This window comes from Cygnus olor, chromosome 7 (genome assembly GCF_009769625.2).
Source record: "Cygnus olor isolate bCygOlo1 chromosome 7, bCygOlo1.pri.v2, whole genome shotgun sequence".
Taxonomy (NCBI): Eukaryota; Metazoa; Chordata; class Aves; order Anseriformes; family Anatidae; genus Cygnus; species Cygnus olor.
In genome coordinates this window covers 24,859,480-24,882,153 of record NC_049175.1, presented here as the reverse complement: position 1 = coordinate 24,882,153, position 22,674 = coordinate 24,859,480, and the positions used below count along the sequence as shown (strand labels likewise).

Sequence of the window (22,674 nt, the reverse complement as noted above, 5' to 3'; positions counted from 1 at the left end):
GGGCTGGGGGAGCGCTTTGCGGGGCGGGTGCCGCGCCGCGGGTGTCCTGGCGGACTACAACTCCCAGCACCCCCCGCGGGCAGCCAGCCGCCGGCCCCGCGTTTGCCCCCGGTGCCCGCCCCCCACCCCGAGCGATGGAGGCAGAGGCGGACGCCGGCTCCGTGCTCTCGGGGCTGTCGGGCGGCGACGGGGCGGCCGCGGGACCCGCCGAGGAGGACCGGGAGATGGAGGGGGCCCCCAGCTGCTCGGGGTCGCGCTCCGTCCCGTTCGAGTTCGAGCGGAGCCGCTCCGAGTCCAGCGGCGACGACGAGGAGGACGAGGAGGACGAGGAGGAGGAGGAGATGGAGGAAGAGGAGCTCGAGGGGGACCCCGGGGCCCGCTTCGGGACGGACGACGGGGAGCTCGACTCGGACGACGACCGGGAGGTAGCGGAGCGGGAGTGGTGTGAGGGGGGGGGGCGCGGCCGTGAGGCGCCCAACGGCCGTAACGGCCGCGTCGCGCGGCAGGGCCCCGCTCCCGGCGTGCCCCGCGCCGCCGGCGGGCGCGTGCGGCTCGAGGCGGGGGCGCGCGCTGCCGCCGCCATGGCGGAGCTCTGAGGGGAGCGGGGGTGGGGGGGAGGGTGTAAAAAGACGTCTGGCTTCCTCAGGCACAGCTCCCAGAGCTAAACAATTGCTAAAGCTGGCCTTTGGGGAAGTGACAGGCTTCTGGCAGGGAAACTCCATGTGTACAGTCCTCATAAATGCACCTCCTAACCAGAACCTGGAGCCCCAAAACTTTGTTCCGCACTTCCATACGTAGCCGTATAAATTCTAACTGCGTACAGAAACACGAGGCAGCCCTAGTTATGCATTCACTGAACGCTTTCCAAATAATGATTTTATTTGCCACCAGCATTCACTTCAAGCTTGCTGAGTGTTTGATATTTTCTTACAGAGTTTATTCAGAATCATTTTTCCCAAAAGATTTGTTTGTGGCTTGCTTTTAAGCAGCTCATGAAATAAATTGGATTCATGAAATACACTGGATCACCATTCACAAAAAAGGTCAATTCTGAAAACTAGGCAGAAGTCTTTAGAAAAGAGCTTTATACAACAAATGATTGACCTCTTAGGAAAACCCATTTCTGTAATTTTTTCTGTAACTTTTTCATGGTTTAAGGATGTGATATTTCGGAAGCTGCAAACGCATAACTTCACTTCCTAGCCTCTATATTTAAACTATTATCAACTCTCTTTGTTTGTAGCGGATGATCAACCTGGCAGAGTTGACCCCTTACATCCTCTGTTCCATCTGCAAAGGTTACTTTATTGATGCTACAACTATTACAGAGTGTCTGCACACCTGTGAGTACCGGTACTTCCATTCTAAGAATCTAGATGCAAATTCAAACAAGAATCAGGTGTTCAGGTGTTCTGGCTTCACAAAGGTAATTTGCTATTTATTGTGAGCATGTGTTGTGTTTATTCTTGTTGGGTATTTCCTTGAGGAAAATGCATTTGTGGATATGTCAAGCATCATAAAATCATTAAGTCAGCTTAGTTACCCAAGCTGAGAGGGAAGAAAGGAATATTATATAGAGAAAGAGGAAGCCCGAGTAAAACAAAAACAGAGCTACTACATACATTATGTTTTTAAGCAGACTCTAAGAATTTGCAATATGTATCAGACTTTTAAAATATATATATATATAAGCAGGATTATAATGTACAAATATTTAGGAGTACTGTATGCCATATGGGCAGGTAGCTGCTGTTTACTTAAGTTTGATAGAGTCACTGGAAGACTTCATTTTGTCTCTGACAAACCTTATTTGACAAGACTAGATGTAATTGTTTCTCTTGCTTAAACAGATGCCGCTGTATAGTGGACATGTGTCTTAATGGCTTTCTTTTCTTTACAGTTTGTAAAAGCTGCATAGTGAGACACTTCTACTATAGCAACAGATGTCCAAAATGCAATATAGTTGTACATCAGACACAGCCCCTTTATAATATCAGGTAATAAGTTTGTGCCACTTTTGTAGGTGTAACTTCAGTTGAGTTTTGCTTTTAAATGTTTCATTTTCCGTGCCTGTATAGTGCTTTCCTATTTCAAATGAAGAAACAGTTACAAGAGAGATAGTGTTCTTTGTTTATGTAAGCTTAATAGCAAAAGTAAAATTACTCAGTTTCTTGTTTTCTGAAATTCTTCTCCCTTTCTAGGGAATGTTTACCCTTCCGCGCTGGGTGTTTTTATGCATTTGCACAGCGTTACAGATGATATGAGATCTTAGCTATTTGCTTTGATTTTCTTTTAGACCAAGCTTTTGTTGGCATGGCTTAGTTTTTAACTATAAAAATGGAGTTCTGGTTTCGTAAGCAATTCTTGAAGGGTGATGGTTTTTTTTGTTGTTTTTTTTAAACTTTATGGCTTCTATTGGAGCTCTGTTGTGAGGACATGAATTAAGGCAGGTAGAGTTGCTGCTCTGTCACTTTTATGTATGTAATATTTCAACAGTATGTTTGGTGGTTTTCTCCCAATTTGGGATAATACAGAATGTTTTGCATTAAATACACTTTTGTTTTTATTCTCTTTGATAGGCTGGACCGGCAGCTACAAGACATAGTCTATAAATTAGTTGTCAATTTAGAGGAAAGTAAGTCCATTTCTTTATTGCCATCTAGAGTTTCAAAGCATGAGCAGAAAGGACGGTTATTTGAAGTCTCATTTTTAACTCTTAGCTCCTTAAAATAATTCCATAACATTTGGTTATAAATCTTAATGAATTATCTGTGCAAACTGGCATCTTTTTGGCCATAAACTACTGTTATGCATAGCCATATGTACCCTGGACAGGTGAATATGTGTAGAGTGAAATATAATATGCAACAGTGATCTGGAAGTTTTATTTTTAATTACTACAATGAAAGAGCAGTGATGCTGCAGTTAACTTTGTTATTAAATTCCTATTCCAGGTTTAGTTGTCTACAAGATAATACACGTTTTATTTTTAAAATGACAACTCTATTTTTTGTGTTTTTCCCTGAAAAACACCAAAACAGGAAAAAGCATCCATTCTGATGATGGACCCAGCAGTCACTGTGCTGAAGATGTTTTGTTTTGCTCTCTAATGCAACACAGGCATTATTGTATACAAATACACATCCAGATAATATTTTGTGGTCATGCCTTGTATTTTTATTTAAAGAAAATGGCATTCCATCTAATCAATAGTTCATTTGTCTCAGTTGGGAAAAAAAAGTTGCTGGGACTGACTGATTCTCTCAAGTGCTTTTTTTTCTCCCCACTTTTGTGTTTTTTTCTGATTTATTAGGCGTGTTCACTGTCACATGTCCATTACGCTAGGGTGGACTGAGTGAAACATACATGTCTAGTGGACTATATACATGGGCTATAGATGATATGAAAGGAAGAGTAATGACAGCCAGAAGGATACTTCTTTGTGCAGTTATTTCAGTATGGTTTTTGTCCCACTTCTCCTCTTTTTTTTTTTTTCCAGTTTTTACTAACAAAATCTGAGTCCAGGTATTTTAAGTGGCCCAACTTTGTATGGAATACTAGTGATAATGGAGGTCTGTAGGCACTTGAAAAGCATTTCAGCTCTGATGAATGGAAACTGTATGAATGTTCTCAGCATCTGAAATAACATTCTAATCTTTTCTGTATTGTTTTGGTTTCTTTCCTCAGGAGAAAAAAAGCAAATGCATGACTTCTACAAAGAAAGAGGTTTAGAAGTGCCCAAACCAGGTGAGTTTTAATCATTTAGAGAACACTGTTAAGGAAATACTTACTATCTCAGTTATTTTAGCTTTCCTTGAAATATTAGCTCACAACTAAAGAAAATAGGTAGTAATGAAAGTATGAGATTTCTGGTTTTCATAGTTCTCAAATTACACAAATAGAAGATGAAATGAGCAACACTTAAACCCAGATTGTGGTTGGGTATTTTTACAGATTATATTTCACCTCCACCCAGGAAAATATATATAAAGTATGTGCAGATTGTATTTTCTAGCCCTTAATAAACATTAGAAGTGAAGAAGGTATAAAAATAAGAACTTGAACATCCATAGACAGATGAGGGATTATCTTAGTTATTTTTGTCTTACTGTCAAATAAACCTCTGTTTGGAGAGATGCTGAGCTGAAAGCTAATACAACGCTGGTTCAAATAGCCAGGATGAAAAATATAAACAGCTGATTTGGAAAAAAAAAAAAAATTAGGATGAATTTCATTGGCACTTTCTCCCCGTGAGCTCATCAGTTTTGGTTGGCGCACATTAGTGTCTTATGCTGTTTTTATTTCAAGTTGTGTTTGCATTTTGGCTATTTGAATATTTTAGCTGTCCCACAGCCAGTTCCAGCGAGCAGAGGAAGACCTCGAAAAGTTCTGGGTTCTGTGTTCCGGATCCCACCAGAACTTGACATCTCAATACTTCTGGAATTCATTGGGTGAGTTGGGGGCAAACGTAAGAGCAAGTGGCTGATGTGAGGGCTCTTAGTTTTCTGTGAGTGTGTACTTCTTCCATCTTGAGTAGCAGGTGCGGGGCTGGTTTTAGCTTACAGTGCAATAGTGACAGTCAACTACAAATACCTTAGATGAGGCAGATAAGGTTAAATATTTAAGGTATCTTCCTATGAAAATAGATTTCTAAAAGGCGTAGAGCTTTAAAATTTATGAGAATTCCTTTTATTTTCAACAAAATAATATAGTCTCAGTAAACTGAATAACAAAATACCTGTCTCTTGTGCTTCCTAAATCCCTGTAGGTGGCAGTACCGTTAATAATGACTATACTAGGACTTGCTCGTGGAACTAGGGGGCTACAACTGTACATGATGACATGCTTTTATTAGCCAGAAAAATCACGTATTCTAATGACACCTCACCAGAAAGGGTTGTAGCCCTCCTGAACTGGGGAAAAGGAAGCAAAGAAACACCTCTGAAATTGGCGTAGTATTAATGTTTTGGGCACTACAGTACAGTTCCTTCAAGATACAGCAACAAGACACAAGTGACTAAAATACTCTACTCCTAGTTACAAAATATAGTGTCTGCCTGATGCTCTGTGCCTAGGAGAGTCTTTTTTTTCTGCTTTGCTGAGCAATATAGGTCACTTATTGCAGTCAGGTTTTTACCACTTCAGTACTTGTAAACAGTATGCACGTAGCCATTGTGCTACTTCAGTAGAAATACGTTCTTGATGTACTTACTGTCTTCCAACATTTAGGGCTAAGGAACTTCTCTGACAAGGTGCTAGGAGCTTGAGACCTACAAGGAATCTGTCAAATGCAATCGGTGGTTTGATAATTCATAAGAAGCAAGTTTTATTGTAAATTTATCTGACCAAAACAAGCTAGGAAACCCGAGCAGTAAGAGCATTAATTCCCTAAATGGTATAAACGAGACTAACGGTACTGTCTGTTATTAAGTTTGCCTGATAGTTTCCAAGGCTTTAATGACTTACACTGAAGCTTTTGTATTGGGCATCGCCTTTCACCTATAGCTTGAGGGGTGGGGGGTAGAAATTCCAGCCCAAACATTTGAGCTGTTTTCAGGAACACAGGAAGCAGAAATTGTATTGCTTTGCCCATATGCAGACTTACATGGCAGTGATTGAGAAGTAATGTGGATTAAAAGCTTTAACTGTGCACGGAGGAAGTAGCTTGACTCTTGTGCAGCACATACCCCTCTATGCAGATTGCCTCTGCCTTTGGCCTGACTGTCTGTACAAAATTTTCAGAGAGTTTGATACATAATTATTGCAAACTAATTTACACAAATGATGGAAAATGAAGGCCTCACAAACTGGGAAACTATGAGCAAAGCACATCAACTTGATTTGACTTCATGTCCTAGCTTTTTTGCATCTTACATCCAATGTTTCTGCTGCCTCGCTTTATTCAGAGCATAAAAAAATTCTTGTATGGATAGATTTTTATCATGCAGGTGGGGTGGCTTATTTGTTTTAAGTGTGGTTAACCATCATGTGGCTTTCTTACTTCTTTAAATGGATGAGACAGGAGATTGTAGAAAGAAGGGCTTACAGCTAAACATCTAGGGAAGAATTCCTGGCTGTGCCATGAAAAACGCTTGTGACTCCACATAATTGACTTCTGTGTTAGTTTCCTATACGCGTGACTTGCAGGGGTGCCTCATGCTCACAAATACAGCTTAAAGCAGTGGGAGTCGTGACTAAAACAGTAGTATGAAGTGTTCTGCAGTCATATCCAGTTTTAGTTGTCTCAAACTGAGCACGTGCCATCCTTGGTTACTTTTTGATGCAGTCTGTCTCAGGTTCCTCTTTTTAAACAAGGTATTATATTGCTACTCTGCTGTGTAGGATGGTGTGGGAATACATTCAGACGTTGGAATAAGTGAGACTAGGAGGAAATTAATGCTTTCACATAACGAGCAGGATTGTTGTAAGTAAAGCAAAATCACACATTGAACAAGGAGAGGAAAGCAAAGACACAGCTATTCAATGTGTATTGTCTAGCGAGCATTAAAAGATAGTTTTTAATCGTATTTATAACGGCTTTTCTTCTTTAATGAATGTTGTATAAGCCTCATGATATAATTAATGCAGGGTCCCAGTGGTCTTGGTGCTCAGGCATGATTTGTTACCTTGTTGGTTAAAATGTGATTACATGGATGCATACAGACATAAATTAAAATGTTTTGACTGAAATTTCAGTAGAAAATAGCAAATCTGATGCCATTTACCCTACATTTGTGTTGGGCTAGGAATATACATGTGGTTATTTTATTGCCTCAGCTGTGACTGTATCTCAGGTTAGCATCTAGACATGAGTAGGAGGGTTGCTCATTCTGAGACCTGTGACGGGTGCTGCAGGGCTGGTCCGCCAGGTGGCAGAAGGAGCATGCTTACACCAACACTCCCCTGTCTGAGTGATTCCTTGCCAGTTACAATGTAAAAATGACTTTAATAACTGAAATTAAATTTTATTCCAAGTATGTCCCTTTCAGGTTGGAACACTGTTTCTTGAGCGCTCTATAGAAAGCTTCCTTAGATTATCTTGACTGCAGGATTAGATACAGTTTGAATTCATTGTGGCAAAAGTACTTCGATTTAGATCTCTGCTCTGAAAGGCTACCGGTTACTCCCCCTGTGGCCCCGGGTGATTCTCAGCAGGTACATTTTTCTTTTTGTTTTTTTTCAGAGCAAGAGAAGTAGTCAGACACTTCAGATCTCAAAACTAATTAAACATGTACGTGCCTGTGTGTGGAACAAGATGGCTTTTGAATCTGTGTTGTATTTGTTTTTTCTGGTAGTTTTATTTCAAGCTTCCATTCTAGTGCTAGCAGCAAAGCAAGCATGAATGTGCAAATAACATCTATAGCATGTGAAACTGTCCACTGTGTTTTCATTATTTGTATGGAAGGAAGCACAGAAGGATTGGAACAAAAAAGGATGATGGCTTAACATCTGTGGCAATTTATTTTTGAAACATTTTTTACCCTTTGATCTTATCTTATACCTTATGTTTAAGGGTTAATCTGTTTTCTTCAAAGGTCAAAATCAAACAGTTTATCTTGGCAATGAGATGTTAAGAAAGCTCTTTGTATAAAGAAAACTCAGAATAGATTGGGCAATCCAGCAGGAATTCTTACTTTGAAAGTTTTAGATCGTCTATGTTATGTCTTTAGAGTATAGTAAGTAGTCTCCTGTGGCAGGGAAACTATATCAAAGAAAATGACAGCAGGAGTGGAAAAGCTTGTATGTTTGCTTCTTAGTAATCTTAAATTTCACTTCAGTGGCAGAAATTGGTGATAGTTTATAAGTCTGTCCGATGGTTTGTAAGTATTTAGAGGTGGAGTTATCTAATTACAGTAATTTGAAGTGCCATGCTAACGTGTGGTCTGCACAAGCATTACAAATGCTTGCTATGCAAGCAAATGGTCAGTAGAAATATAGTTAATTTATAGTCCTATTTGATTTTTGCCTTTTCCAATGCAGTGAAATACTGCAATTTAACCTTGCTATACATATGTACTTGCTAAAATAATACAAGAGTAAGGGAATGTCATGAGCTGTGCTTAATTCATTGAGAAATTGATATGCTGCCCTACAGGATGGGGATGTGGAGCCTAGATAACTGAGTCACGTGCTCAGGCTGTGTAAATCAATGAACCTCTATTGAAGGCAGGTAGGAATTTGGTCATTTGCTACCCTCTGCGTGTTTTACCTTCCAGAGAGGCACCTGCTGCTTTTCTGAGTTCCTAGATAGTAATACCATTAATCCTGTGATTATAAATAGTCTGGAAGGCCAACCACAGGCCCAGAAAGCCTCTTTAGTGGTCGGGCATGTTCTGTCAGCAGCTTTTAGGTACTGTCTGTTAAAGTTCCAAACATAAAGGATAATGAAGTGTGGATGTTTAAACAGCATTAATATTACAGCCTGTTCCCATGAAAGCTAATGTTAATGTGTGTAAAATATGGCTTTAGGCTGTGTTTATTTATTTTCCATTTCATGTAGACAAACTTTAAAGTCATAAATAGCTGAATTCACAAAAAAAGAAATGGGGAACCAAATGAAGGCTTGGTGGGAAAGATATATAACTTCAGTGTAATATTGTTTTATATATTAGAATTTAATGAAAGGAAGAGTCTGATTCAAAAATAAGCTTGGTGTGTCAGACTATTAAATCAGCAAGTCATTATTGTAAGAAAAAGAGCTTGAGGGTGTTACTAACTGTTAACCTTAGCAATATTGACTGTGTTTACTCTTCTCTTGTTTTTCAGAGCTAACGAAGGCACAGGGAATTTTAAGGTGCAGATGTGATTTGAATCTTTCTCTTATGGTTTACTTAAGAAATATGTGTAACCTGAATGTACCTAATTTAGTTTCTTTGTTTTTCTTACATTGAATGCAGCCTGAACTTTCACCAGCATAGCATAAATGAATAATCCTGCATTAGAATGTATGGTCAAGCCTATCGATGTGTAGCATTGCAGAGTAGGAGAATGCTTCCAAGGCTAGGAAACTAAAATTTTGTTGGGAGAATGGGAATTACGTTGATGAAACTTCCCCTGGCTGATTCTAGGTTGTTATTCTTGCATCTCCTCCTAAAAGGTGCATTAGTATATCTTTTCTTAGAATCCTAAACAACGGTGTAGTCATTCTCTTAAAAACCTGTTTTTGAAGATGATTGCCTAATGGCAGTGAAAAGCTCACCTAGGTTATTCAGAGGAAGCATCACCCAAAGCACAAAAATAGTCTATTTTGATATATGATTGAAATTAAAACAAGAAAAATGATGCAAGTTTTCTGGACAGTACAAAGCACTTCCTTAGTCTGCAGCAAATTTATTCTTTTCTATGTTCCTTCACTAACAAAATTAGTTGTCTGAATGGTGGTCATTCGACTAAACAACAAACAGCATTTCCAATCCCCACTAAAGAATGTCTCTTCTTCCAGTATGGATCGTTTGACTGAGCTGAATTGATGTTTAAAAAAAAAAAAAAAAAGCTGTAGATTGACTGCACATTGTGTACTGCGATAATTATTTCATAGGCTGTAATTAGAGATGTGCAGAGTATGTCATTCCACTATTTTGGCTAAACATTTAGAAAAAGATTCTATTTAGGAACAAGAAGGAGATATAATTATAAATTATACAGTGTATGTTGCATTTTATCTTTCATTGTATCAACTGTAGGAATCGAAAGATAGAATGGCACAGAATATAAGAGCATTTTACTGGTATTGTTAGCAACAAAACTCCAATTTTACTGTTGAAGAATTTGATCAAAAAGTGTGTTACTAATGGAAATATGGATTGTCCTAGTTCCATTTTTTAACCAATTTCCTTTGTTTTCAGCTGAGTTGATCTTTAAATAAGTATATTTTCAGGCACAAATCTGAAATACTGGGTATGACTGCAGTTACTCCTGCTCTTTTTAATACTAACCACATTTGTTATTATCAGAGCTTAGCAAGCAATTTCAAACTCTCAAATAAAGAAGTAACATTTCATATTCACAGAGTTGAAATGTAAGTTCAGTTTCATAAATAGAAGTTAATCTATAGAAGGGGAGCAATGTTCCTGAAAATGTACGTGGATCATTTTCTTCACCTGTTATACCCCCGCACCTACACAGCATTTTGTTACTCTTTTTTCTCATTGCCTGTCACACTATTGTTTGTTTTTATGTTTTTTAATCTTCTAACCTCTATATCACCTGCTATCCTTCCTGGATCTTATTTGCCCTTCTTTCTGGTTTGTTTTTCGTCCTGTTCGTTTTGGACCCAACAAGAATAACTGTAGGGCAGTTCAACCATTTTATTAACTTACGTTCTCTGATATTAATGGTTGTCTCAGACACTTATTGTATCTGATACTCTTTTAGGTGCATGCCATCCCAACAGGAATAGTTTTGCCTTTTAAAAAAATACTTGCTCTAACATCATTAAGGAGCGTTTGTGACTCAGAAAAGTGATTTTGTGTGTCTTTCTCTTTTAAGCCATAGTGTACCTCCACTCACTTTAACTCTAGTGTTCTGAAGATGTAGAAGGTGAAGGGCTGCCCACCTTTACTCACAGTGAATAGTTCTGTACTGCTTATAATCCTACCATCCATAGACTAAGTGCCATTCTGTATTTGTGCATATTTAGATTCCTGTATGATTTTTAAGAAATACTACATCTCTTAACTGATATTTATTCTACGGCATTTTCGATTTCTTTGTTGCATATTAACTTCCTGCTTCACTGTATTTCTTCCCTACCTTTTGTCTGCATTTTCATGCCTTTTTTTTCCTGTTTTATGATCAAGAGGTTTACTCATCAGCCTTCCAAATCCCTCTTATGCATTTATCACAAAACATACCCTGATCCTTTTTTAGCATTATTCATTCTTATCTGCTGTATCTTTCTGAACTATGTATTGAACTTCATATATGAAGAGTTTCCTTTTTGTCTTTTTTTTATTTTTTTTTTTCTGGGGGTGGAAGGAGAGAACAGGTTAAAAGGCAAGGCTTTTGGCCATAAGCCATCATTTATATATGCAGCAAGCATAAACCCAGCATAATCAAGTTTGCATCAGCCTAGATCAGGTCTGACTGGCATTTCTAGCTCTTATATGTGAATAAATCAAACTATTGTTCCGAAAACACAGTTATCACAGATATGTATCTTAATTTGTGATTGAATTCGAGGGTAGTCTTTGACCCCCTCCACCTTTTTTTCAAATGGAAAGAATATAATGAACCCAGATAGTAAATCACAGCTGTTCAGAAGTTAACATAAAAATCCAATTAATTGACACAAAAGGGAATCCATTTATCACTCTGAATGCAGTCGTCTGCTCTGCCTTTGTGCCTATTTGCTTTGCTGCCTGCATCGCCAGTCAGCTGTTTTAAAATTTTATCCACAGAGAAGAAACCCATTAAAATTGTGGAGGTCGGCATAATAAATGTCATCTTGTTGCAGTCCTTGCTATGAAAGTATTTAGAAATTATGCAAAAAGGTTTCAGACCAGTCTTGCCCTTGTGTTCTGCATAGTAGTTTATTTTAATTGATTTTAGAATGTCATGGACTGTTAAGTCGATTCCAGCCTGAGTCATAATACTTCTAGCATGCCAAGGAACTTAAGGTCCTTTGCTTACAAAATGATACGGTTTACCTATATGAATTCATGCTTGATGCACAAGCCTGATTTGTGGAAAAGAAACAAATTTTTGGAAGTCTCTTGTGCTTCTGAGTAATGACGTTCTGGGACTGAAGGGGAGCAGAGTTCTTAAAATGCTGCGTAATACCAGTTTTTGTGCTGATTTTAAAGGAAATTTCATTCTCCACTACTTCAATAGTAAAATAGGACTGAAGTCAATAGGTGGTTATTTTTTGTTTAAAACAGCAGGAAGCTTGAACATGGAGTCTGTTAATACACATTTAGTCTCATCTGTATGAGGTAATCTGGAAGTATATCAAAGAAAGGTCCAAAACTTAAGCTGTCTTCAGCTGTTAGTGGGCCTTCAGTCAGGTTTGGAGTTTGTCAGGGATGATGGCTGAAAACGTACAGGGTCATAAGATTTATTTTTCTTTAAAAAGATTTATTTTTCATTTATTCTTTACAGCCTTTGGAAAAGAAGTTTGTGCGTGTTTCAGGGGAGGCAACAATTGGACATGTGGAGAAGTTCCTCAGAAGAAAAATGGATCTGGACCCTGCTTGCCAGGTATGCCACTTGTAATGGCACGTATTAGTTTGCTGTGATCAATGTCATGCCTATGTTTCTGTTGCTCGTAAGAGTGTAGAAGTAACATCAGGGCTTTTTAGTAGAGTAAGTATTCTGTTGAAGTGTTGTGATCCTCAAGGAATAGCTCTCCCACCTAATTCGCAACATGTTTCAGTTCTCATTGTTATTTGCATAGAGTTTCTAGAGTGCCATGTAAGATTTCAGGAGATGAAATTCAAAAGCAATCTTTCAAAATCAAGCTAGACCTGTGGTCTGGATGTCTTTCAGACTTTGTGATCTTGAGATCATCTACTAGAGGTAACTTGAAAATTTTTTTCCCTGTTAGTTACTTTCTGCTTGGACTTCACCACTTTGCAATCCACTGTTAGTGGATAAAGGTTACTGTGGCTTAGCTGATAATTTCATAGACTTCCTTTCCAAAAATGTATTTTTGGGGTAATTTTTAGACCCTGAAACAGATGGTTTCTGGTACCTTTTGAAAAGAAAATCACAGATAAGGGAAACGAAAAGCCTTGCCAGCTTTTGAATAACTAGCCCAGATATTCATGCTGACCTCCAAAATGTTTTTTTTTGTCCTTCCCTGGATAATATGGGTTGCCATAGAAACTATTGATTTGAGATCTAATGCTTTCTAGGCCAAATTTCCCCTTGGGATTAATCTTATGAGGAATATCCCGTATATGACAGCTTTCCATTTTAACTTCAGCTTACTTGGTAAGCATTAACTTACAGTTGCCTGTTATCGTGTTTGTTACATAAATAGCTCTTGAGTGCACTAAACGTGTCACTTAATGAAAATAATTGTCGTAATGGAAAGGCTACTTTATTTTAATAAGAATTTTAAAAGCTGTGACCGAGTTATTAAGGAGATACACCTTCAATTTTCCTTTCAACAAAAGGTGAAGTTATATTTCTCTCTGTCTCACTAGGAGTCAGTACTACTAGTTGGCTTTGATTTTCCCAGCTAGTCAAGACTGTAGTAGATCTATACCACTTCTGTTGCTGGTGCATCCTTCATAACAGAATATATTATTTTTTTTTTTAAGGCACAAGGATTGCTCCGAGACATACATTTTGCAACTGCTTTCCATGCTGAACTAGGATTTTTTTCATTGTATATTTTATTTTTTTTTGTCCTAGCAGAATGAATTCTAGCATAACAATTAGCTAGCAGAAATTCTGCTTTTGGTGCTAGAATTTGATGATTAGGCATTTGGCATTCTGAGCACTATGAGGACATGAATGAGAAAAAATTCTAAATATATTAGAAGACACTGATGTTTAATGACTGCTACTTGAAAGTGGAACAGCAGGAGGATGAACAGTGGGATATTTTGAAACAAGAATTCTCATTCTGTTTGGAAAGCTCATCAGCAGTTGCCCCTATGTCTGTTTATATCATATATTGGGTAAATAGATTATTTTTTCTATTTTTATAGAAAATATAAAGTGTGTCTGTATGCATATTATGTACCAGTGAGAACAAAATTGAGTTTTCAGTACTCTATGGTACAAAAATTATGTAAGTAGCCTTATGAAACAGAAGTAATTGAACTCATCACTGGAAGGCAAAGCAGATATGTCTGTCCTTCTAGAGTAATAAATCTAGAGGCTAGAATGCAAGGGAAACAGGAGAAATAACTATAACTAGCTTTCAAAAACAAAAAGATATGTTTCTTAAAAAGGCCAAATGTTGATGTTAAATATATATATATATGCATGTGTATGTATGTGGATCAATATCTAATCAATTTTTAATGTTATATCCAGGCTTTTTCTTGCTGCTTCCTCTTAGAATCTAAAAGGAGAAGTAATATTATACAATTTACATCTTCTGCACGTTTTGGAACTATTATTTAAGATTAAGTCTAGCATGAATGGAGTATTCTGCATTATTCTCACACTATATAGATGAAGTAAATAAGCGTGTTCCGAGTCTCTAAGGATTAGAATTCTTGTGTTCCAGTTTCTGAGAATAATAGCCTGCCAGCGTGAGCAGACCTGCATTCTGACCCACTATCTCTCTCGTGTTCTTCATGAAAAGATTTAGAAGAGCATAAATACAGACAAATTGCACTGAAGCACAAAGTACATCCTATTGTGGAAGACTATATAAGAGAAACCATGTAAGAGTACATGTAATGATACTGCAGTCTGCTTCCTGACTAGTGCAGTGGCAAACCGTAATCTTGCTCGCTGCTGAAAGCTGTGGAACAGCATGTTGTCAGTGCTCTTAATTTTGAGGTTTGGTCATTGTAATTCAGGTGACGGCCCTCTGGTTTCCATGTCTAGGAATTGCTGATGAGGAGGATAGAACCAAGCTGCAGTTGTGAGAGAGACAGTGCTGTGTTAGCTGCTCTAATAAAGAAGCTTATTTTTCGTAATAGTCAAGGCATTCAGAATACCTCAGTCTTAATCTGTTTTTTCCCAAAGTAACAGTCTTTGTGGGCAGTTACTTAACAAAAGTGCCACCTCCAGAATTGCAGACATCACTGACATAGTTTAGCTGCAGTAGAGGACGTTACTTAGAATTGCAGAGTACGCCCTTCACTTGCATCGCAGAAGTATTGATTGCATTTTGAAGAAGGACTGTGTGAAAAGTATTTGCTGACAGAGGCATACAGTGAGCTTATTCTTTTTTATTCAGACCCTTCTTCCAAGCAGTCTTGTTAAGCAGACTTACTCATACATTTTCTCACTCACGGTAAGAGTGAGGGAAGCGCTGGCTCATTTCTTGCTAGTAGCAGTGACAACTTGCCCTTTTTTTGCAGCTGATGAATGACTCAGGATGTTTGTGGGATCATTTTAATATGTGATCTAAATTCCCACTGAATCCATCACAGCTACTCCTAAACAGTTTTTTAGTGGACATGCCCAACTGGGAGCGAGCCAAACTGTCTTCTCTGATCCAGAAGTGAGCCCTAATTTGGGGAGAGCATTAGGGCTGTGCATGCTTAAACGCGTTTGAATAGCAAAGGTAAAGATGCCTGTGGCATTAAACACGCTAGAATTCAACTCTTTCAAACAATGTTGGATTTACTTTATGAAATATCAAATGTAAAGGGCTTAACAGTATTTTTTTGCTAGTTTAAGGGTAGGTTGAACTTGACTATTTTTGTGGTCTTTCACAGGTAGACATAATATGTGGTGATCACCTACTAGAACACTACCAGACGCTGAGGGAAATCCGGCAAGTCATAGGAGAGAGTGCTGTACAGGTATGTCTGGCAGCTGGGGCTTTGTGCTAAGTTTTCTGGTTTAAATTAGAATATTATTTAAACGATTAGGTAACGCTAACTTATCTGAAGAAGTCACTTAGAAAATCTTTTCAGCTTATGCAAACTGTTCTTTGTTTTGGTTTGGTTTTTGAGTACAGTCACTGTTAGAAGAGAAAATTACCTGTTTTGAGTTGCTTTTTTTCCACTTGCAAGTTCATTCATGTCAGCAGTTACTCTTTTTGCTGAGGAAAAGTGGGTTCAGAAAGGCAGATAAGTTTCAGTTTGTCAAAGAATGTGTGTTCAAATTTATGCCTTTGGCAGTATTTACATTGGAAGAGTTTCTCAGAATTCAGTGCAGCATAACATACGTTGTGATTTATTTTTCTGGGCCATGATCACTGTAATGTTTTAGGGGGTTTTACTCCTCCTAAATAGTTATTAAATGCTCACAGTTGTTTTGTGTTTTGATTTTTGGGTTTGTCTTTTTTCCATACTGAGCAGCAATGTGTAATGCTGTCTCAGGGCATGATTAAATTAAAATAGAATCATAGAATGGTTTGTTTGGAAGGGACCTTATAGGTCATTTAATTCCACCCCCCCTGCAATGGGCAGGGACAACTAGACCAGTTTGCTCAAAGCCCTAACCAATCTGGCCTAGTATAATACAGCTGCAAGATAGTGGGATTTGGCTGTTCAGAATTACTACGTGCCTTTCTAACGAGTGTTGGAAGATTAAATGTTCAACCTTCTTCGGGGTTTTCTTATTTTTTCCCAGCTTTGGGACTACAATCTGATGGTAGAATAAGTATTCCTAATACAGACCCCATACTAACTTATTTATGTTGCTGTAATTGGAGTAAATAGGTAACTATTAGTGGTTGAATGTAAATGACTAACATGTTAATTTTTGAGTACTTGATAGAAGGCTTTAAAAAAAAATCTTTTTACTTCACACACCTGTTTTTAATCGTGTTAAGTGCACTTATGTGCAGTAAGTACAGTTTTACAGTAGATTTGTTACAGCCTCGTAGATTTAAAGACAATTTAAGGTTTATGAAATGGGGTTGTTGGTTGAACCTTTCTAATTAGCTTGAAATGTGATTTTTAACTCTATTTACGGAAGAAAAATACAAATGTTACTGCAGAGAATTAATATGAAAAGAAGTAACTGCTTAATTTTTAAAACTAAAACTTCTGAAGTTTACTGCAAGGAGTAAATTTCCTGCAAAGACTGACAGAAGTTTTTGAAAGGCTCAATTTTGCTACCAAGCATTGAGATCTGCCTTGATTAAGAGTTTGATCAAGTAGCTGAGGAAGGAAGCTTGTTATCAATTACATAGGCATATAATTTCTTCTCTGCATTACCTTCGTCCCCTCTGCTGCACAAATGTAACGTGAGCCAAGCTGCTGGTTATTTTCTCCTGTCTGAAATTGTCCTTCTCAAAGCTCTGCGTCACTGATGGATATAATGAGCTCACACATGGGAAAAGCTAAAGAGAGTAGTTTCTTTTATGTCCCTGGCCCTTGGCACAGAGGTCTTGCAGATTACACTGCTCTCTTTGTAACTCTCACCTTTTTGTAACCCAATCTCACTGTATTTTTTTAGTGTCTCCTGAGCTAGGCAGTAAGAGCAGTGATCTGATTTAATTAGTGTGACCCTCTAGCGCGCATCTGGTATGGAAGTGTTCTACTCTTTGCTGTGGGGATATTGAATTTGGAAAGTGGGGTGCTTCTTGTCACTGCTGCTCTTAAAACATCAAGAAGTGCATATGCTACGATGTTTCTGTCATTCAGCTCCACTTTAAAGTTTATATTAGGGTTTAACGGGCAGGATCTTTTCCATTTTAGGCCAGGTCTACAAGCTTGTGGCAAAAAACCCTGGGGGTGGGGGGTTGCTGTAAGAAGGGTTTGTACTTCGTTTTGCTGTTCTTTAGGCACATATGAGTTATTCTGACTTGAGATCTATAATAAGCAGTGAGATCTCATTTTCTTTTTAGATTTTCCTTTTCAGAATAGTATCTAGAGAAAGCAGCTGAACATAAAACATATAAAGACATAAAAATGTATAATATCTGAAAAGAGACCAATTACAGAGTAAGCAACACCAGTACTGGATTAAGTCTCAGCTTCTCTTTGTACAGAAGTAATTACATTTGGCTTGGCCTTTGGTTTAAGAAGGATATTTCCTGTGTAAATAGCTAACTTCTGTAAATGTCCTATTGCCAAATAGGTCCATTTGAAAACTCATTAATCAAAGAATACATTGTAGCATTTTTTCTTGCAAATATTTCTTTTCTTTAAGCAACTTTTTCATAGAGAAAAATTGTTTTGATCACAGTTGTCTTAAAGGAATTTTGAATGTGCTTTATTTTTTTCTATGGAAGTAGCCAGCAGGCACAATGAGTATAAATATGGCTTTGTGAAGGTATAGCAACATACTGCGTGCCAAGAGGTTGGTAAGGAACTTCGAAGGACTTGTTCCACCTAACAAGAAGTGAAGACAAGCTCTCATCTCCACCTTGCAATGCAGTCACCACACTTTGCTAGGCATGGAGTAAATGTCGTTCTTGACAGTTCATACAAAAGAATACTTTGACCCACTTTTCTCAGTGCCTGCATTTTAATCCATTTGAATCATTGGACACGACGATATCAGACATATGATCAAGATTGGAGATCAGAAACAAAGCGTTTGGATTTTATTTCCCTTGGATTTGACTTGCAGATGCCAAAGTTTATGGATTTGAAATTGACTGAGCAAGTCACTATAAAGTTTGTGTGTTTTTTTTTTTTTAAATGCGCCCCTTCACACAGAACTGTAACTTCTGTGGAACATATCTCAGGTCCTAATGTTAATGGATAAAAACATCAACAACAAAATACAGTAGAAATTCTAACATGTCAGCTGCGATTAATGCATTTCTCTCTTCAAAAGAAAACATTTATTAAAGCCTGTCCATATAAATAGGTCTAACGTGACAAGTCAGATTCCCAGGGGATCAGTAGCAGGAACAGGTTTCAGAGGTGGAAGCAGACTAACTGCTAGACCTTTCACCAGCTGTGTGTGTGAATTAAGTGACATAAGTAAGACATTAATGAGTCAGGAAGTATCCCAACTCACAGGTGAAAGGTTCTTTTGTTAACTTCGGTAGAAGCACGGGGATTTAAGAAGTGTTTAGTTGTGCATCTAGAATTAGGAAGAAATGGTAAGCTGGCACCATAAGTTTCTCTTAACTATTTCTGCATAAGGAAAAAACTGACAGAATTATATTAAACATGTTACTGACATATTCAAGACTCTGGCTCACTTGTAGAGATGTAAACAATGCTTTCCTATTTAAAAATAAATAAAAAGTTTTACTTTTTATATGATCTGTTATGGTGTCTTTCTATCTTAGTTATCCCAGTTGTTAAAGGTAATAGATCTGCAAAAAGTAAGGTAGAGCCACGAGTGAATTTAATAAAATTAACATTAGAAGTTGAATCTGAGTTGCATGCTCAGGCAACTATGTGTTTCCTCTCTCTTTTCCTGCATTCTCTTTCTGTGTCTTTTTGACTTTTGGTGTCCTGAGTTAATGGCCGGATTTTGGCAGCTCATTCTAGAGCTATTTAGGTGATTTATTCTGCCTTGTAGTATCATGTGGAAAGCAATATAAGTTGTAAAGGGAGCCTATTATATGAAAATGAGACAATTCCATTATAATACTTTAAAAAAAATTGCATTCCTCTTATGGAAGGGGAATGCTCTGAAATGAGTGAGGTTGAAGGTGCAGTTCTGCCACACAAGTGTCATATTGGGCTGTGATGGAAATGCCTCATGGAGAAGGTGATATGATAACACAGTTTATCTCTTCTCTCTAGGATGGCTTACTTGTACTGCACTATGGCCTCGTGGTGTCTCCGCTAAACATAACTTAGATTGCTAATACATCAGAAGGTGAAAGAATCCAAAGTCATCAAGCTTCTTCACTGCTGTTTCTCACCAAAGAAGGCCATCGTATTTTCTGTGACAGGAAGCAAGTAAAAGGAACCACTGCTAACTGCTGTATGCTTGTAATTTAACATCTGACTTTATCACTGTAAAAAAAAAAAAGGCTTCTGTAGGTACAGCTATGGATGTTGCTATGCTATGCTTTGTGTTAAAAATGACTGTCTTAAAATTTCACTCAGCTCAGGGACTTTAAACGCTCAGAGTTGCTGCATTTCTTTAAATACTTCCTAAACCACAAGATCTCACAGGGTGAGCAGCCCTTTTCCTCTAAGCTATGGGATTTTGCTTACTTTCTAAGTGTCTAGCTAGAACAGTGCTCTCAGGGATGATCTTCAGTGGGCAGTATGATGTATTCTGGGGAGGAGACGGTCATTTGGTGGAAAAAAGTGAATGGTGATCATTTCTCTTCAGATGTGATTTAGGGAGAAGGGAACTCTTGAAATGCAGACCAAAATAGGTAGAAAATAATGTATCACAAACATTTTTTCCAGAAGTAGCATTAAATTTACTTGTTTTTCTTCAAGAAAAACAATTTTGTTTGCACTGGAGATAGATTTGCTGGTAGCTTGACTTATACCAAATGGTGGATCGTGCATCTCTACTCTTAATGGAGATGAGCTGGCTGTAAGCTGTTTAAACTATGCATGGAAAAAAAACGTAGCACCTCTTTCTACCTGCTTGCTGTATTTACAATAATTACTGTCAGCTTGATTCTGCTGTCACGTAAAATCTGTCAAATGACTTGACTAGCAGGAATACAGGTTCTTTAATCTTAGCACACATCTTTCTAGCAGCAGTGAAAAAATAGTAGCTTTTTCCACTCTTTCTAATGTGTATTAGTGCAGACCAGGTTTGAGGATGTTAAATAACATAATACGTGCCTGTTACTACTACCAGATTCCCAGAAGACAATAGATATCTTTTTTTTTTTTTTAACATAAAAATGCTAGGGTTTTGTGATAATTATGATATCTCAAGTTCTGTTTAAGATTTCCACTGTTTCTTGTGCAGCATTAAGGATCAGAGCTTTGTATGTTACGGTCTTGCTGCGCTCTCAGTCATACATGTGGGAGAGATCTGTGAAAGCTGCTGTAAGGTACCAGGCTCCCTTGATGGTCAATGTAGTAAAGGGGGTGGAGATTCCTTTGTAAGGCATTTCAGGGTGCCTAAGTTAGCTCAAATGCATTTGTTCCCTGTCACATTCACTGCTATGCTGTCAACCTAGGAATACTGGTATCTTTCGTCTAAAGAAAGTTTTCATGAATCCTTCCTCAGGTCTTTACAATAAATGCTCAGTTTGCCTGTGAAGATGACACCATAAGATAAAGTCTTAGTTGAAGTAATTCCTGTGATGCTCCTAAAAAAAAAAAAAAAAAAAAACAAAAAACAAACATAACTACGGTTTCCTATTTTACTTTCAAAGTTTGTACAAAATTAGTGTTTAAAATGCAGCAGAAAATGGGATTATTTTGTAAACACTTTGTGAGTTGTGTTGATAAGAGATTATATATTGTAACAGTAAAATAAAGTTTATTTTAGCCAATTTTAAATTGAGCTCTCATATTTCCATTCCATGCTACCTCTGTCAACCTCAAAATCGTAGCAATTTAATATTGAAACTACTGGATGTGCTCTGGGGTTGTTAGAATCACAAACTTCAGTTATAAGGTTTAATGGTGAAAGGTGGCTTTCAGAAAGGTGGCTACAGAATCTCCAATTGATTTTTCAACACAGATACAGGGCCTATGTAGTTACAAGACTTTTTTTTGTGCTTAATGCAGACATCTCTTTGTCAAAGCCACTAAATTATTTTTGTTCATGTTTCTGGTGGTTGTTAAGTCCCCTGTGAACCAGGTCTTTCTCTGCCATTCTGATCATCCTGGCTTTATACAGAGTATCTGTCTTGACAATACTGTCTCTTCTTGTTTCATCACTACTTACGGTTTTGTTTATATTTAGCTCTATGCTTAAAAAAAAATAGCAGTATAGTCACATTTTACGTTGCAAATTCTCCTAGTCCTGGCTTGAACTTCATGCCTACCGAAGGGCTTGTTTTCGGAACTAAACAGCTATATAGAAGCTGATAGCATTATTGTAGAAGGACATAAATTTGAATTAACTTCTGCATAGCTTCAAGATGACAACATAGCCACTGCCTCTGAGGTGAATGTCAGTCTCTGTCTTAATAAATAAAAATTAATGACTGATCAATCTAGGTAAACTGTCTGCTAAATTGGTAGCTACTGTTTCTGAAATATCTTTGCACTTTATCTGTGGGGTAAATCAAATGCTAGTAAAAACGCAGATGATCAAGACTTCTTTTTTCACTCTTTCAGTGGCTTAATGAGAGGTCAGTTAAAGCTTCAGTGCAATTTTGTTAACTAGGATGTTTTATTATGAGCCCTTAGTGACCTCTTTTATTTCATATTTGTTCACTTCTTCCCTTTTCTTCCTCAGTTGCCTTCAGAAAGCATATTCTTAGCTTAGCTTTCTGGCTGAACATCCTGCTTTCTTCTACGTTAAAGCATACCCTCAAGGTGCTGATGCTTTATCTGCTCTCCAGCTCCTGCTGCACCCCCTGGGGCTCTACTTGGCACATCAGCGTGCAGCGGGGGTGACCTTTGGCAATTGCCAAGGATGAAATGTGGGCTGTGCAGTTTCCTGCATAAAGATAATCAGCCTGCTTGCTTTAAAATGTGCCAATCTTCCTTCAGCTCTCCCGCTGCTGTTTATTTCTGCTGGTCTCCTTTTAACCTTGGCTTTCCTCCAGTCACTTCTGGTTCTGATGATAGAAGAGCTGTAACAGCAGACCGTCTATGGGATGGCATCTCTGTCCTCGTGGGAGATGAGCCAGCTTCACGCTCAGGAAACGAGAGGAAGGTGTGCTTGGACTTGTTAGTTCACAGATGCTATATCATTTCCTCACTTAATGAAATAACTGGTTTCATTTTCTGGTTACCTACTTACCAATGGCATGGCTAAGACAGAACCTAATTAAATACTATTTGTACTGCAGCATAATTCTGAGTTGCTTTATGGATCTAACTCCCAGCAAGAGGAGACCATGAGCCCTAGTGTCAGGAGTTCTCAGAAATGCAGAATCAAGCTACCATCAAGCCATGAGTCATGTTGGTTATGTTCTGGTTTTTGTTTTATCTAGATTTAGTGTAACGAGATACGGTTCAAGAGGCTAGTGAAATGTGCAGCTGAGCTGTTTTTAAAATGGAGGGGCACTGTGATAGCAAT

The 22,674-nt window shown here is 38.1% G+C and overlaps 1 protein-coding gene across 4 annotated transcripts; it reads left to right on the top strand.

The window, feature by feature from the left end:
• The first annotated feature begins 5 nt into the window (after nt 1-5).
• Nucleotides 6-20,972, top strand: PCGF6 (polycomb group ring finger 6). 4 transcript variants are annotated; one of them, XR_005821746.1, is made up of 11 exons: nt 6-425; nt 1,244-1,343; nt 1,901-1,997; nt 2,580-2,635; nt 3,688-3,747; nt 4,343-4,451; nt 8,767-8,794; nt 12,100-12,198; nt 15,351-15,437; nt 17,044-17,111; nt 19,299-20,972. XR_005821746.1 is itself a non-coding variant. In XM_040564404.1 (10 exons), exons 1-10 carry the CDS (start codon nt 135-137, stop codon nt 19,353-19,355), a joined length of 984 nt encoding a protein of 327 aa, XP_040420338.1. In that variant the 5' UTR covers nt 6-134; the 3' UTR covers nt 19,356-20,972. The 4 variants fall into 4 exon arrangements, 1 of the variants encoding a protein (XP_040420338.1); XM_040564404.1 differs by lacking the exon at nt 17,044-17,111; XR_005821747.1 differs by lacking the exons at nt 8,767-8,794; nt 17,044-17,111.
• Nucleotides 20,973-22,674: the final 1,702 nt, after the last annotated feature.

Bases quoted from the DNA above. Each gene is read 5' to 3' on its own strand.
- PCGF6 (XM_040564404.1), top strand. From the start codon at position 135: ATGGAGGCAGAGGCGGACGCCGGCTCCGTGCTCTCGGGGCTGTCGGGC. The intron at 3,748-4,342 runs GTGAGTTTTAAT...TGAATATTTTAG, and splicing joins TTTAGAAGTGCCCAAACCAG to CTGTCCCACAGCCAGTTCCA. The intron at 4,452-8,766 runs GTGAGTTGGGGG...CTTGTTTTTCAG, and splicing joins ATACTTCTGGAATTCATTGG to AGCTAACGAAGGCACAGGGA.